The sequence below is a fragment of the Mytilus trossulus genome, chromosome 10, assembly GCF_036588685.1.
Source record: "Mytilus trossulus isolate FHL-02 chromosome 10, PNRI_Mtr1.1.1.hap1, whole genome shotgun sequence".
Classification (NCBI taxonomy): Eukaryota; Metazoa; Mollusca; class Bivalvia; order Mytilida; family Mytilidae; genus Mytilus; species Mytilus trossulus.
In genome coordinates, this window is record NC_086382.1 from 61,558,076 (window position 1) to 61,572,365 (window position 14,290).

A 14,290-nucleotide genomic window follows, 5' to 3' on the forward strand; every position below is an offset into this window, starting at 1 on the left:
TTCTATATCCCATATCGTTTTCTTTGTTGACATATTTGTTTTGTTTTTATAGTGATTAAGGTTAACACAATAGCGATTGCTGTACGCCTATTTTTGACATTTTTACCTATTGCATCTTTTCGTTTTATTCATACATAATGATTGCTGTCAATATAATAGAATTTATTATGGCTGTCACAGAACAGTTTTATAACACAATGACGGGATTTCTAAGTTCAAAGATACGTCATATGTTTGCTCTTATATTTTTTGAATTATGTATTGTAATAGTTTATCTGTGAGAGAGCTTTAGCAAGTTTACTTGGATGGAGAGTTGTCTCATTGGCACTCATATCCCATCTTTTTATAACTAATTATGGTACTTGAATTAGACATTTAAGGATGTTGTATGAGGGCCAACGAGACCACTATATACAAGTCACAACTAGTAAAAATTAAAGCATTAAATCATTATCGGTCGAAATACGGCCTTCGACATGAAGCCTTGTCTCACATCGAACGGCAAGCTATGACGGGTTCGAAAATGAAATAGATTCTACACATCCTAGTATTTACTTTTATTTGATTTTATTTTTGCAATAACTTCAATACTCGGTGAAGGACGATTTGCATGAACCTATATCATCGCAATACCGTTTACAAATGGCTGAAGTAAATTTGTAAAACTACACTGATTTTATTTTCCATTCAGGATACATGTGAAATTGTTGTAGTATCTCCAAAGTACTAGGACATTATTCAGACTATAAGATATTCGCTTTGCTATATGTCCACGGCTACATCTGGTAGGAATGAGAGATTTATGTTTCATGTTACAAAACCCAGGCAACAACTTCTTCAAAAATGAATTACCAGGTTTGTGATTAAATGAATACAACCTAAACGCTATGCCTTTTATTTCCAGCGTCAAACAAAATAAATCGATCATATGAACTGGTTTTATTTTCTTATTTTAATTGTATGTTTAAATGTCTTGAAATGAATTTTCTAATGTATGGTTGGATGTGTGTTGTTTTGTCGGTTTAGAAAGCTCTTTGGAAATGTCTTGGATATTTAAATGAGTTCAAATTAACTGTGACTTTAAGACGAAGAACAGTAATAAAAATGCTGTTTCTTTGCTTTTTGTGTGTTTTTTTTGTTGATGTGCATGTACTGATTTTGTGTTATTGGAGAATGCCCAATATCCTTTGTTTTTCTATTAAATGTTTTGTGTCTTGTGATTGCTTAACAGAAGGGGAAAATATACTAGAGTGACAGTCAAACTGATAAATCGACAATAATCTGACAACATCATGGCCAAAAATGAAAAAAAAACCTGGGGGTTATTTCAGGTGCAGCGAAAGGGTAAGCAGGTCCTGCTCCACACGCGGAACCCGTCGTGTTGCTCATGTTAATATAACCAAATCCGGTAAATAGTCTAATAAAAAGTCCCAATTCATTTTTGTTATTTTCGTTTATCTTTGATTTTTTTTTTTTACTTATCTATTTATTTATAAACAAATTTTTATTATAAGTAATGATTTTTGTTTTCTTTTTAAAAATAAGGTCATTAGGGTAATAAAAAAACAAAGGTTTACCCAAAACAAATTGTATCACATGGATCACAAAATGTATTCCGATTTCATTTTCTAAAGTTACAATAGTGTGCGGAAGGTGATGAAATCAAATCCCGGCGGATTCAAACGAAAGACTTAAAAATACGTTTTTGCTGATTTCATGACGAAAATGGCGCTAAACGATCAAAACAGTTTGACTGACATTGATCTTTGATCAACTGGAACCCTACCACATGACTGACTATAAACGCAAACACATCTTGCGTATAAAAAAAGGCAATAGATATATTGGCTTAAACTTCAGACCTGCATGTTTCACCGGGACGGATCCAACTATTTTAACTTTTACTACCTAAGAAGGAATATTGCCACCAGAATGCAAGAAAACCGCATATATTTCACTGGTCACGTCAACAATGGATTCTGGCAAATTAGAAAAAGACCACTACATATCTACAAACATCAACCAACTTGAAAACAAACCATCGACAAGCTCCGAGATTGATAACACGAGACTTCAGATCAACAGATGAAAGTTGCATCTAAAACATGCCCGCATATCTGGAACGACTAGACCTACAGACGATCAAGCTAGAAGCTTATATTCCTGCACAAGTGGGTTGAGGTTCTGGTTCCTGCTATATAACCAGACAAATATTAAAAAAAAACACGTCCAAAAGGAACAATTACTGCCAAGAAACTTGACAGTTATCAGAAAATAAATATTGTGGAAAAAGAAGTTAAGAACAATACAAAGTGGTTTGAAATTCCAACGTGCAAAGCACCATAATATTCAAATACATTCTCCGTGAAAACTGTGAACGAATGGATCCACTTTGATGGCACTGTAGTGCGCACATTGAGAGTTGAGAGCTTCAAAACTGCTTTCGCGCACAGTCGGGATTAATCGGAGGCGCTCTCTCTTCTGTTGTTTAAAAGCCATTATTGGTATCACACAGTGTTCATATATATACAGATACAGATCTAGAACAGGTTTAAATGTGAGGAAAATGTGAGGATTAATGATGTTGATAATTACAAAAATGAAGTATAACGGATTTAGAATTTGTATCGTAGTAACGAAAACATAATGTCGGTGAAAGTGCCAATATCAAACACAAATTTATTAAGTAGAAAAACGAAAAACATGTGAAAATAAGAATAATCTCTAAATTTTCACACGGGGGTTCCCTACATTAAAGGAGCCGAACGAGTAATTAACAGTCGGTTGTAAAAATTATTGTATAAACACCTTAAGGTAAATTAATTGCATGGACATACAGTAAGAAGCTTATCACTAATTTGTTAATTATAAAATTAACGTCAGGTAGTGTCACGTGAATTTTTGACACCCCCTTTTCGATCTGCATTATGTTGTTCTGTCAATTTGGATTGAATACTGACCTTGCATGAGTTGTACCGATAAATTTTCTTGCACGATCTAATACGAGTTTCACGATCGCATCGCAATAATTGACCGTTCAGGATACTTTCAGAACAGACCATTTGCCGCGGCATACTATGTGATCGCATCCCTAATTGCGTTTGAGTGGAATTCAAATAAATAATTAAGGTAATAATTTATATATTTGTTTTTATTGTACATTATAAAAAGTAAGATGATCAGTACTCAGTGGCGAGTAAGTATGAGTAATTAAGTTACTGTTAGTAGAGGTAAATTACTCTTATTTGAGATATTTGAAAAAAAGGTTTTATATATAAATAACACAAACAACTAAATTTCATCATTCTCAAACGTATGTAATAATTTAACATTGAAAAATAATTCAACATGGAAATATTTCAGGATAACACAACGGAAAAAGACCAGGAAATGCAATATGGAAAAAAATATAGTGAGTATATATATTTTTTTTAACTTTTATTTATTTTGTGTGTGAATTATTCATTGAAAAACAAGGGTTACACCATCAAAATTTATATCTTTTTAATTTTATGTACATTTTGCAAATCTGATTTTCTATGTTTTATCTTTATTGCATCCATCCGTATACTATACTGTGCATGTTTATCTTTCAGAAAAAGTTAACCAAGGAGAAGAAAATATGAAGAAGAAAGACAATTCACTTTTTAGTTTACTGATGAGGATTGTTAAGGTAACGCTAAGTAAATTGAATCACGCAAATATCTTTATAAACAAAAGTTACAAATTCAGAAACATTTTTAAATAAAACCAAATTGTATTCAAAATATTTCACTAGCTGTTATTTGGAAGTTAAAACCATTGAATTATTGTTGGTTTCTTCATATTATCAGTGAAAAAAATTTCATGCATAGATTCAGATTCAATAGTTTATTAAAGTCTCACCACATACATACAAGTATAAACACAATATAATATCAAGGACTGGAACAAATTTTAATAATAACTTTTATGTATTTTTTTGTTATTTTAATTTATATAAAATTTTGTATGAATTAATTATTCACATGAGATGTTTTCTAAAAACAATGAGCCAACATGCTCTACTATAGATAAGCAAATCACACAAGTCTGGTCTTGTTCGTTGGTTCATTGAAAAAAAACACTGAGTTGGGTTATTGTAAATCTTTTTGTTTTAGACCCATCGTGCATCTTTCTTCTGTCTTAACGTTTGGACATGCAAACAGTTTCCAGTATATGCGTTTTGAAATTGTAGTTAAATTAAGCTAGACTGAAAATTCCTACCAATTATTACAATTATTTCCTAAATACCAATCTTTCTCTTAAATAGTTGTCACAGTTATGTGTGTAAGAATTATTCATGATATTAAAATACGTGTTATTATATTTTCAGTTTTTATTATTACAGATAAAGGCATACTGCACGAAGTCCAAAGTTTCCGAAATTTCCAAAGTTTCCAAAGCAACACAGACGTTTGAAGCAACGTTATGTGCCGAAGAACAATATTATGAACAAGGTATTTATAACGTTCATTATTATATACCTCAGTTATTATTTTCTATATAAAATAAGTACACAATATTTTGACTATTCTTTCAAAATTGTGACCGTTGGACTTATGGACCGGTCAATAGTTTCCATTTATTGGACCTCGATGAAACTATGTCTATATATTTGACCTCAAGCGTCATTATATTTCGCGGAATTTTTAATGCAGCTTCGCGATTGGAGGATTTTGAAAATACCGCGGGAGTAACGACGTGTTTTACCTATTATATCTAGGACGTAGCCTTAGCATTTCAGAATATTTATGAAGTAAACGTTATGGTTGATTTTCTGCTTTTTATATTACGATACGTAAAATCACCGCCATTTATCGTCTGTTGTCTTTTACGATAAAATAAAACACTTACTGACTGGATATTCGTGACATAGTACTAAGTTTATTGCCCCTTGGGTACAACTATTGCCCTCGCCTACGCCTCAGGACAATAGTTGCTCCTCCGCACAATAAACTTACTATTCTACTCATATCCACTCAATGAGTATACAATATTCTATATATATACTAATACTAACCAATAAAATTATACTTTATGTACGTACTCCGTTCAGTTTGTTTCTTGTATTCTGTGCGAACTATCAAACGGTTTCTTAGTGTTTTTTATAGAATTACGAGCACATATTTTGTTTTATATATATATATTATATAATTGATGGCGATCCGATGGATACATCTGTTGTAGGGTTGTCACTGACTCAGACGTACTTATGAATATAATTATTTTCTGTGACTGTATCTTACATTAATTTGTAGGATCCTTTACTGTAGATAATTTAGCTGATCTGTAACAATAACATCTTCATGCCTTATATATCATGTACTGTAGTACGCCGCTAGATTAAAACTGACGTGGAAAGGTAACATATGGCCACCGAAAGCTCTTTTTTTGAGAGCACAGGTGGTCGTGTGGTCTAGCGGGACGGCTGCAGTGCAGGCGATTTGGTGTCACGATATCACAGTAGCATGGGTTCGAATCCCGGCGAGGGAAGAACCAAAAATTTGCGAAAGCAAATTTACAGATCTAACATTGTTGGGTTGATGTTTAGGCGAGTTGTATATACATTATGTACACAGCCATGTATCACCATCATTGATGGCGATCCGATGGATACATCTGTTGTAGGGTTGTCACTGACTCAGACGTACTTATATATACATATATAATATATATATATATATATATATATATAGCTAGGTTCACAAAGAACAATAGTTTTGTCGCTTTGAATTCAACAATTGAGTATTTGATAGTTTGCCCTTTACGTAACTTGAGTCGTGGTATGTTTCCATTTTAGGAGATACAATTAGAAAAAGGGCGACAACTGTTAAAATAATTGTACGTTATTTGGTTACTTATAAGCTTCACACAGACTGTTTTTTTTAGGATACATTTCTTCCAAACTTCAAATAATGATAAATATAAACTTGATTCCTCAGTATTCTACTTATTCTTTCAATCTAGTGACAATGCCAATCTTTCGCTCAAGATTAAAACCAATAATGTGTCGAATTTATTTTTCAGAATTCGAAGCAACGTATTCGTCTATAGACAACGAGTGGTTACAACTCCAGGAAGAACAGACTGTACAATATCAAGATAATCTGGTAGAAGATGATTTTATAGAAGATTATGAATTTTGGAATTTTTCTTTTTCAAATGAGGACACGGACATTATTTTTAATAAAAAGAGAAAGCCCGCAAGAAAAAGACAAAGGGTAAACTTATTTTGCTGCTCTCCTCAGCTGAGTACAGAATAGAGATTCAAAGAATTATTATTAATTTATTGTTTTTAATTTATTGTTTTGTTTTTTATAAAAAGTAATAAAACTCATCAAGCATTTTTCTCGACTTGTTATTATTTATATTTGTTTCCAACAACAAAACAGAGAAGAGGAAACCGTTGTGGGTTCTATCATAAATCAGATCAAAGCAAACACTCGAAAACTGGTATATGTGGATTAACTTTTAAACAGTAGCAGCAAAGACTAGTCGACTCGAATACTTTTGCTGTGAGCTATTATCTTGTTTAATAAACTAGATCATTATACATCTTTCACAGAATGCTGGGGTACTACAAAGCAAAGTTCATATGCATATCTCATTGAGGAATTTGTCTAGAATATGCATAATTTCCCGCTGGTCTTTGATCATCATATAGATTTGAAAAAAATGTAGGGTACTTAGAAAGTAATTGAAAGAATATCCTTAAACATTCTTTTTTTTATGTAAATAGTTACGTTTTGGTAAATCTAGCTAACAGACCGGTGCTTAGTCAACTGGTTGTTTTATATTATAGCAATGTTTAAGGGTATTATACTTGTCCCAAAAATGATTTATTAATTATATTAATTCTGGTACAACTATAAATTTGAAATGATAAACTAACTTGGGTAGGACACCATCTACATCAGAGGCCTTCTTAATTTTAATGTTATTCGTAACTTTTTTTTTTACATCTTTTCTGGTGTTATTTTTGAAATCAAACTGTGTCTTTGCGCGCATATGAATTAATGAGGGAAATACAACTATGAGAGGATGGGTTATATATCACATCGCTACCAATCTTATTTACTTTTCTGAAAATGTATCAAAGTGTTCTAAAGCAAATTCATTAGGGTCCATGTATTCATGTGTCTATCCCCAGACTAGCATTATATTTAAGAAAATGGGTTAATGCTTTTGTTGTATACATGTATATACATAATAAATATTCGTCACCTATATATACTGAGTGCCAATGAAAACGCAACACTTTTGTTTTTAAAAAAAATCTTACATTTTTTTTAAATTTATATTAGAACTTTGTATAGTTAGTTTAAAATGACTTTTAAGACAATTGACGAAAACTTTACGGTCGAGTGATTTTTGGAAAAAAAATCGTTATTTTGAACGGACATAAACCGAGTTCACCGCTTTTCAACATACGCACCATTTTCACGACTTTGTCATTTAAAGCTTGGCTAATGTCATGAATTTTCCCGCCCTTATTGTAAGGAAAATGTAATAGACATCTGAGTAAATGCCAGGACTTTCTGACAACTAGCGACATGCAGTTTTGGGCATGATCCAATGAAGCCTTTCACTGCATACAACTACGAGAAGACTGAAGTTGTAGCCTCTACAGTAACCCAAATCATCCACAAATTCAACCAAAATGTATCATTTAATGATAATCGACATCCAGGGGTACACAAATCAAGAAACACTCAGCCAGACCGATACATTTGGTCTTAAACATATTCGATATTGCCTCTGATGGGTGAACAAAGGTCACGAGAGTTCAATGGTGGTCATGGTAGATCCTTTGGAGCAATTTTAGTAAAGCATCATTTGCACAGAAATTGTTAAAGAGCACCAAAGTCTTTCCTTAGTGACATCTAAACGGCCGTAAGGCGTAAATATCGAATTCTGTAGACCAAAAATCATTCATTGTGTACCAAAAACCGTCAGTGGTGGTAACATAGACATTTGACACCCATCTTGGACAAAAGTCATGTGTTTCGCCCGATTTTGGTCCAATCGAGCAAATTTTGCATCAGATTGGACATGGTTTAGACGATGAAAACCACCACCAATATCATAAAGTTCAGCTTGAGTTTGATATGCGGGATAAGTGGAACACATTAAACGTCCGGGATGATTAGTTCCACGGCGCTGTCGAGATTGCGCTGGACAACGGGGTTGTAACATGTTTTGTTAGAACTGTTAGTTGATGATTCGACATTGGATGTTTCGTATACCTATAGCGTCGGAAAGATGACAATGAAACATTTTTGTTTGATATCGATCTATAATTTGTTAGAATTGTTAATTTTCAAGAACAATTTATTTTGAAAGATTATCATTTCTAATATAAATTTTATTTTTTAAAAACCAAGTGTTGCGTTTTCATTGGCACTCAGTATATTTTCCCTGCGCTCTTAATAATGGTTTGATTTGAATGAACTTGGTAACAATTTAAAAGAAATTTCCGCAAATTAATTTTGGTTATATTTTGGGGTGAAGCGATATATATCATTTTATGATGATTATCTATTATTTTTTTTATAACAAGAAAGATCGTTGTGAAAAGTACAAAAAAGTTTAAAACAAATAAAATACAATCCATAGCAAAAACCCATAACACAATTAACAAGACTAAGCCGTCCGGGACCAAACCTAGCAATTGTTTACATCTGCGTCCTAAAGTCTTTGGTGGATAGTTTTCTCATTTGCAATCTTCTTCATACCACAATCCCTTAGTTTATGTAGCGATTTAAAGGGACCATCGAAGTAGTGCATTTATCTATTGCTATTGACCAGCTAGCGTTCGGTGGCAGATGAGCACAAAAAGAAGGTAAATGCATTGATAGTCCTGTATCAGTTACCAGACACGAAATTTTTCTGAAAGAGGTGCAATGAACCAAAAACACTTCTCAAAGGCATACATTGTATAGCTTACTAAGCGGTATAAAATTTTGCTTATTGTTGAAAGTCTTTCGGCTAATACATGCTCTGGTAGATAGTTCCGCTATAAATGTAACCCAAATCTTTTTTGAACCAGTTCCAAAACAGATGGACAAGGACTTCCTTATCTAGCTTTATCTAGCTAACACGATATTTAGTGAAAAGAGAAGTCTAACGTAAAGAGAAATAACATGACCAATCCACTCAGTGTTTGATAGATAAGCTTATGACCTCAATAAAAAACCACCTAGATAGTTATAGTCTTAAATAATTTACTGTATACATATTTTATATTTGATGACATCTTGTTATATATTATGAATGTGTCTGGGTGTTTTATAATAAATCTTGCAAACTTTGAACCACGCAAAGGAACGTATGAAACAAATGAAAACAACCCTCGTTAAATTATTTCATGTGCCCAAATATGAAGCATTTCTCATGAAAATAAGAATGTAGATCATCCAAAGAAAAACATTTACAAATCTATTAAATCAAACTCCACATTTTTGTTTAAGATTTACTTTAATCGGGATAATTTGGTGCAAGTATAGATGTATGAACTTCATTTTACCAAAAAATACCAATTGAATTTTGCTGAGACGCATATTGGCACTTTGTTTTAAATACAGTTTTTTTGTTTGTTAGTTATTGGTTGTTATGGTCAGTTTATTCAGCAGATGATCTTAGCCTCGATGCGATTTATTGGTTAACATATGGCACAGACACCTGTCAATTGTAGAGCTCTACATGTAGGTATCATTTGGTTATTTATATCTTTGGAATGCTTTCTCATTGACACAAGTTCGTTTTATTTATATGTTACCGACTGATTCTTATATAGAAAAGTACGTGATTGATGGCGATGGCGCTTTTTGCTTCAAAGCCAGTAAGAATGTATGCACGCCGTCAACCCGTTAAGCAGCACATAAATTCAGGACAACAATAGTCCTAATGGGTTGATATATCATTGTTACATCTGTGCTGCAACTGTCATGTGTATTGATTGGAACTTCGCGTTGCTGGCTTCAAGCTGATTCTATACAATGCTAATACCGTATTTATACATACATAATATCTACTTAACACTGAACTGACACAATTGTTGTCCTAACCGTGTTTACTCAGCAGTAATTATCTTAAAAGAATAATCTTTTTTATTGCTGTGTAGTGTGTTTAATAGCATAAGAACTTAAAACATTGAAAACAACGAGACACTCATATCTGTTTAGTGTTTTAACTAGAAAAGCAGCTAATAGAATATATGTCTTAATATTTTTACAGTGCGTATTGCTGTGTGTTAGGTAATTCTATATTTGAATCCATTTTTCTTCATACTTGCGCCTGTCTGTGGTTAGTGTTTGTTAGACTTGTATGTTTTTCTTAAATTTATGCTCAGTTAAATGTTTGTTGTGTCTTTGACACATTGCGCGTTTCCTTTTCCAATTTTTTATCTAGCAAATCGTAAACGTATTATGCAACTGTTTCAGTCAAAGCTCTAGGAATGTTTTCGTGTCACAGCCTCAAAACTAAGAGTGGAATTTGTTGAATTGACAAGTTGGTTGTTGACGTTGCATAAGGTTGTTGTAATACAATAGTGTTCATACTAAAGCCGAGTTATTTCCCCTCTTCAATTAGAAAACATGTTTAAATTGTTCGATCCTCTCTCACAAATGTGATGTTCGGACTTCAACAATGAGACATAAACCGCACTGCCATTTTTAAAAACATGTCAGTATAAGTTGCCATATCATTATTGTTTTTGAACCAAAATAGTCGTTTTGCTTTAGCTTTTGTGTTATCAATGAACACGGTAAATATAAAATGGTGACGTTTAAAATTTGGGAAAACCTGAAAGATGCATTAATTGATATTTAGTTGAGTGTGTCTGGTGCAACAAAATTGGTACCGTTGATTTTATTACTACCACTGGGTCGATGCCTCTGCTGGTGGACTATTAGTCCCCGAGGGTATCACCAGCCCAGTAGCCAGTACTTCGGTACTGGCATGAAAATACGGATTTTTTGTGTTATTAAAATTTGCTGTTACAAAACATTAGAAATTATTATAAATTAAGGAATGTATCTCCCTCATGCAAAGCTCTGATTCCTTTCACGAATTTGGCTATACTTTTTAGACCTTTTGGATTATAGCTCTTCATCTTTTATATATGCTTTGGATTTCAAATATTTTGGCTTCGAGCATCACTGAAGAGACATGTATTGTCGAAATGCGCATCTGGTGCAACAAAATTGGTACCGTTGATTTTATTACTACCACTGGGTCGATGCCTCTGCTGGTGGACTATTAGTCCCCGAGGGTATCACCAGCCCAGTAGCCAGTACTTCGGTACTGGCATGAAAATACGGATTTTTTGTGTTATTAAAATTTGCTGTTACAAAACATTAGAAATTATTATAAATTAAGGAATGTATCTCCCTCATGCAAAGCTCTGATTCCTTTCACGAATTTGGCTATACTTTTTAGACCTTTTGGATTATAGCTCTTCATCTTTTATATATGCTTTGGATTTCAAATATTTTGGCTACGAGCATCACTGAAGAGACATGTATTGTCGAAATGCGCATCTGGTGCAACAAAATTGGTACCGTTGATTTTATTAAACAGTGAACTTACATTTCTCGTATAAGGCTTAGCAGCAGTTTCTTACAAAGCTCTCAACAACCCCCCCCCTTACCACCACCACCCAAAAAAGTGTCTATATTTAAATTCCCGTTGACATTCAAATTTGAACATTCACAAATACCTATCAACGGTCATTTTTTTTTGCGTGACCTTGAATAATAAAGTTGAAACAACTTGCCCTTGCTGAAAGATTTTTAGATAAAATGGGACAAAATCTACATAAGTACATCATCATTTTGTAAGTCATTTTTAAAGAATTGCGCCAGAAGTAATCAAACAAAGCAGTTTTGTTAGTGTTAAAGACAAACCGGGTGTCAGAGATAGGACGACTACATGGTACTACTTTATCAGAATGCCTCTTGTAATTTTTTTTAGAGTATCGCTCCTCAAAATTATTTATAAAAGATACACTTTGAAATACAGTGTTCCATTACTTTAATTAACATACACCAGAGACATGTAATACAATATGTTACATTGTATAATATGTCTCTGCATATACTTATTGTTAAGAAAATTAGTGTAATTTTTATAGTTTTATAACGACATTCGTCTTTTACGTAAATTCCATACATTCTAACGCGGCAACTATGCTTCTGATTTAAACAGTTTGTTCTTATGTTGTGATGCTACAACACAGTCTAAGGTTACGGTTAAGAGCAGCCTACACAAATGTTGAACCGTGCCGCATCCTTTATATATATATATGTGCATGCATGCCCGAAGTCAAGAGCATATAATTTATTGGTTGACATAGATTTCCCTCTGTCATATTTGTTCTATTTTTACATCAGAGGCCCCTGAGGGGCCTCGGGTGTATTGCCATCGCCTACTTTTCAAAGATCTTCAAAGATCAAAGAAATGCATATATAATTCGTGTTGGGAAATTAACCGTATGAACCCGCGGACAATAGTGCAGAACAAAATTCCTTGTCGCTTCTTTAAAATTCATGTTTTCAATGGATACTAAGATTTTTTTGATTTTTTTAAATGCAAATTAATAATATGAAAATGTTTTGTCGTTAGAAATATTCGTATATTAATCAAACGATCTTCAATATCAATGATATACCGAAAAATTGTTGTTGCGGATGAATACCACGAATGCATATTCATCAAGTGAGCAAGAGCGAGCGAGAGAAAATCAATTCACGCAATTACACACAGAAAGGTAATTATATTTCAATTATTTGATTTAGAGTAACATCTTTAAACCGTTTGTAGCATATTTGTCTATAATATTAACGTAGCAAAATCAAGAATATTTAATCTGACACAATATTAAAATCATTTTTCAGGCCGCGTCCCCCGCAGCCATTTTGAAAATACCAGCAGATTGGGTAGGAGTAACAAGAACCTGCAAGGCCCTTAAAGATAAGGTTACTTTCTTTGTATTCTTAAATGCAACAATTTGTGGTTTTTTTTTTTAAAGATCTCAACAATTTTTTAAGTTAAATTTCTTTTCTTCGTAAATAACAAGTAGATTGATCACTTGGACACACTTGGAACTATTTTCTGTTTTTTAAGGTACTGTTTCGGATTTTCGCTCCTTCTCCGACTTAGTTACTTGCATTATATTTGAATAATTACGTCCCTTGATTAGAAAAAAAGCGGATTTTGTTAATGAATTTGTAAGTAATTCTTATATATAATTATTGGTTGAAATAATTGTATTTTACATGTATGTAATATTCAGAGTTTTCTTCCAATAGAGATGGACTATTTTTGAGTGTGAATGTTGACTCTTGCTCGTAAAAGCAAGAGTCTTATAATTTGTACACTGAAAGTCAGAATTTGGGTAAATCACATTTACTGAATAACAATAAGTGGCGTTGTCCGTACCATTTACTAGCCTCTAGATATATTTGAAGAATCCCTACAATTTTAGAGGTATAAATATAGATTAACTGTTGTAGTATTGTATAATTTTTGACCATGCCATACATGTCACATGTACATATGTATTGCCAAAATTATTAAGTTGTGTATAAATCCATGTAAAATTTTAGGTATTTGAATAAGACATATGTTCACGCATACATGAGTACTTGAGCAAATACAATCAGTTTCCAATCACTACGAGCACCCATGAGATCTTAAATTGAGCAAATATGATCACTTACATTTATGAGTAAAATTTGAGCTAGATCTACTCAATTGAGTTAGATATATCAATTTTGAGACTAATTCAAATGGTAATTTGAGCACACATGTATCTATATATACTAATGAGAGCGATATTGGGATTCTGTATGAGTAAACTTAGCAAATCTTTATCATGTTTATAGAGACAAACCTATGAGCGCTATACCATGTATACCCTGCATATGACTGCAAGAGATTATATATTTTAAAAGTTTTCTGGAACCCCAGATTAAATGTTGAAGTAACATTGCAAAGGGTTAGTAAATTATTTTATTTTATCAAAATGTTAAAATTGAGAATGGAAATGGGGAATGTGTCAAAAAGACAACAACCTGACCAAAGAAAAAAAACCAACAGCAGAAGGTCACCAACAGGTCTTTAAAGTAGCGAGAAATTCATGCAACCAGAGGCGTCCTTCAGTTAGCCCCTAATCAAATATATAATAGTTCAGTGATAATGAACGCCATACTAATTTCCAAATTGTACACAAGAAACCAAAATTAAAATATTACATGACTAACAAAGA

The 14,290-nt window shown here is 32.8% G+C and overlaps 1 protein-coding gene across 2 annotated transcripts; it reads left to right on the plus strand.

Annotated features, from left to right (window-relative positions):
- Positions 1-2,936: 2,936 nt before the first annotated feature.
- Positions 2,937-6,368, plus strand: LOC134686453 (uncharacterized). 2 transcript variants are annotated; one of them, XM_063546117.1, is made up of 5 exons: positions 2,937-3,129; positions 3,364-3,412; positions 3,597-3,673; positions 4,355-4,478; positions 6,049-6,368. In XM_063546117.1, exons 2-5 carry the CDS (start codon positions 3,391-3,393, stop codon positions 6,282-6,284), a joined length of 459 nt encoding a protein of 152 aa, XP_063402187.1. In that variant the 5' UTR covers positions 2,937-3,129; positions 3,364-3,390; the 3' UTR covers positions 6,285-6,368. The 2 variants fall into 2 exon arrangements, with proteins under 2 accessions (XP_063402187.1, XP_063402188.1); XM_063546118.1 differs by having other exon boundaries at positions 2,943-3,129; positions 4,370-4,478.
- The last annotated feature ends 7,922 nt before the right edge of the window (positions 6,369-14,290 follow it).

What these genes read in the sequence shown, in the direction of transcription:
- LOC134686453 (XM_063546117.1), top strand. Translation starts at nt 3,391, where the DNA reads ATGCAATATGGAAAAAAATATA. An exon ending in GCAATATGGAAAAAAATATA is followed by an intron (nt 3,413 to 3,596) that starts GTGAGTATATAT and finishes TTTATCTTTCAG; the next exon opens with AAAAAGTTAACCAAGGAGAA. An exon ending in AGAACAATATTATGAACAAG is followed by an intron (nt 4,479 to 6,048) that starts GTATTTATAACG and finishes TTTATTTTTCAG; the next exon opens with AATTCGAAGCAACGTATTCG.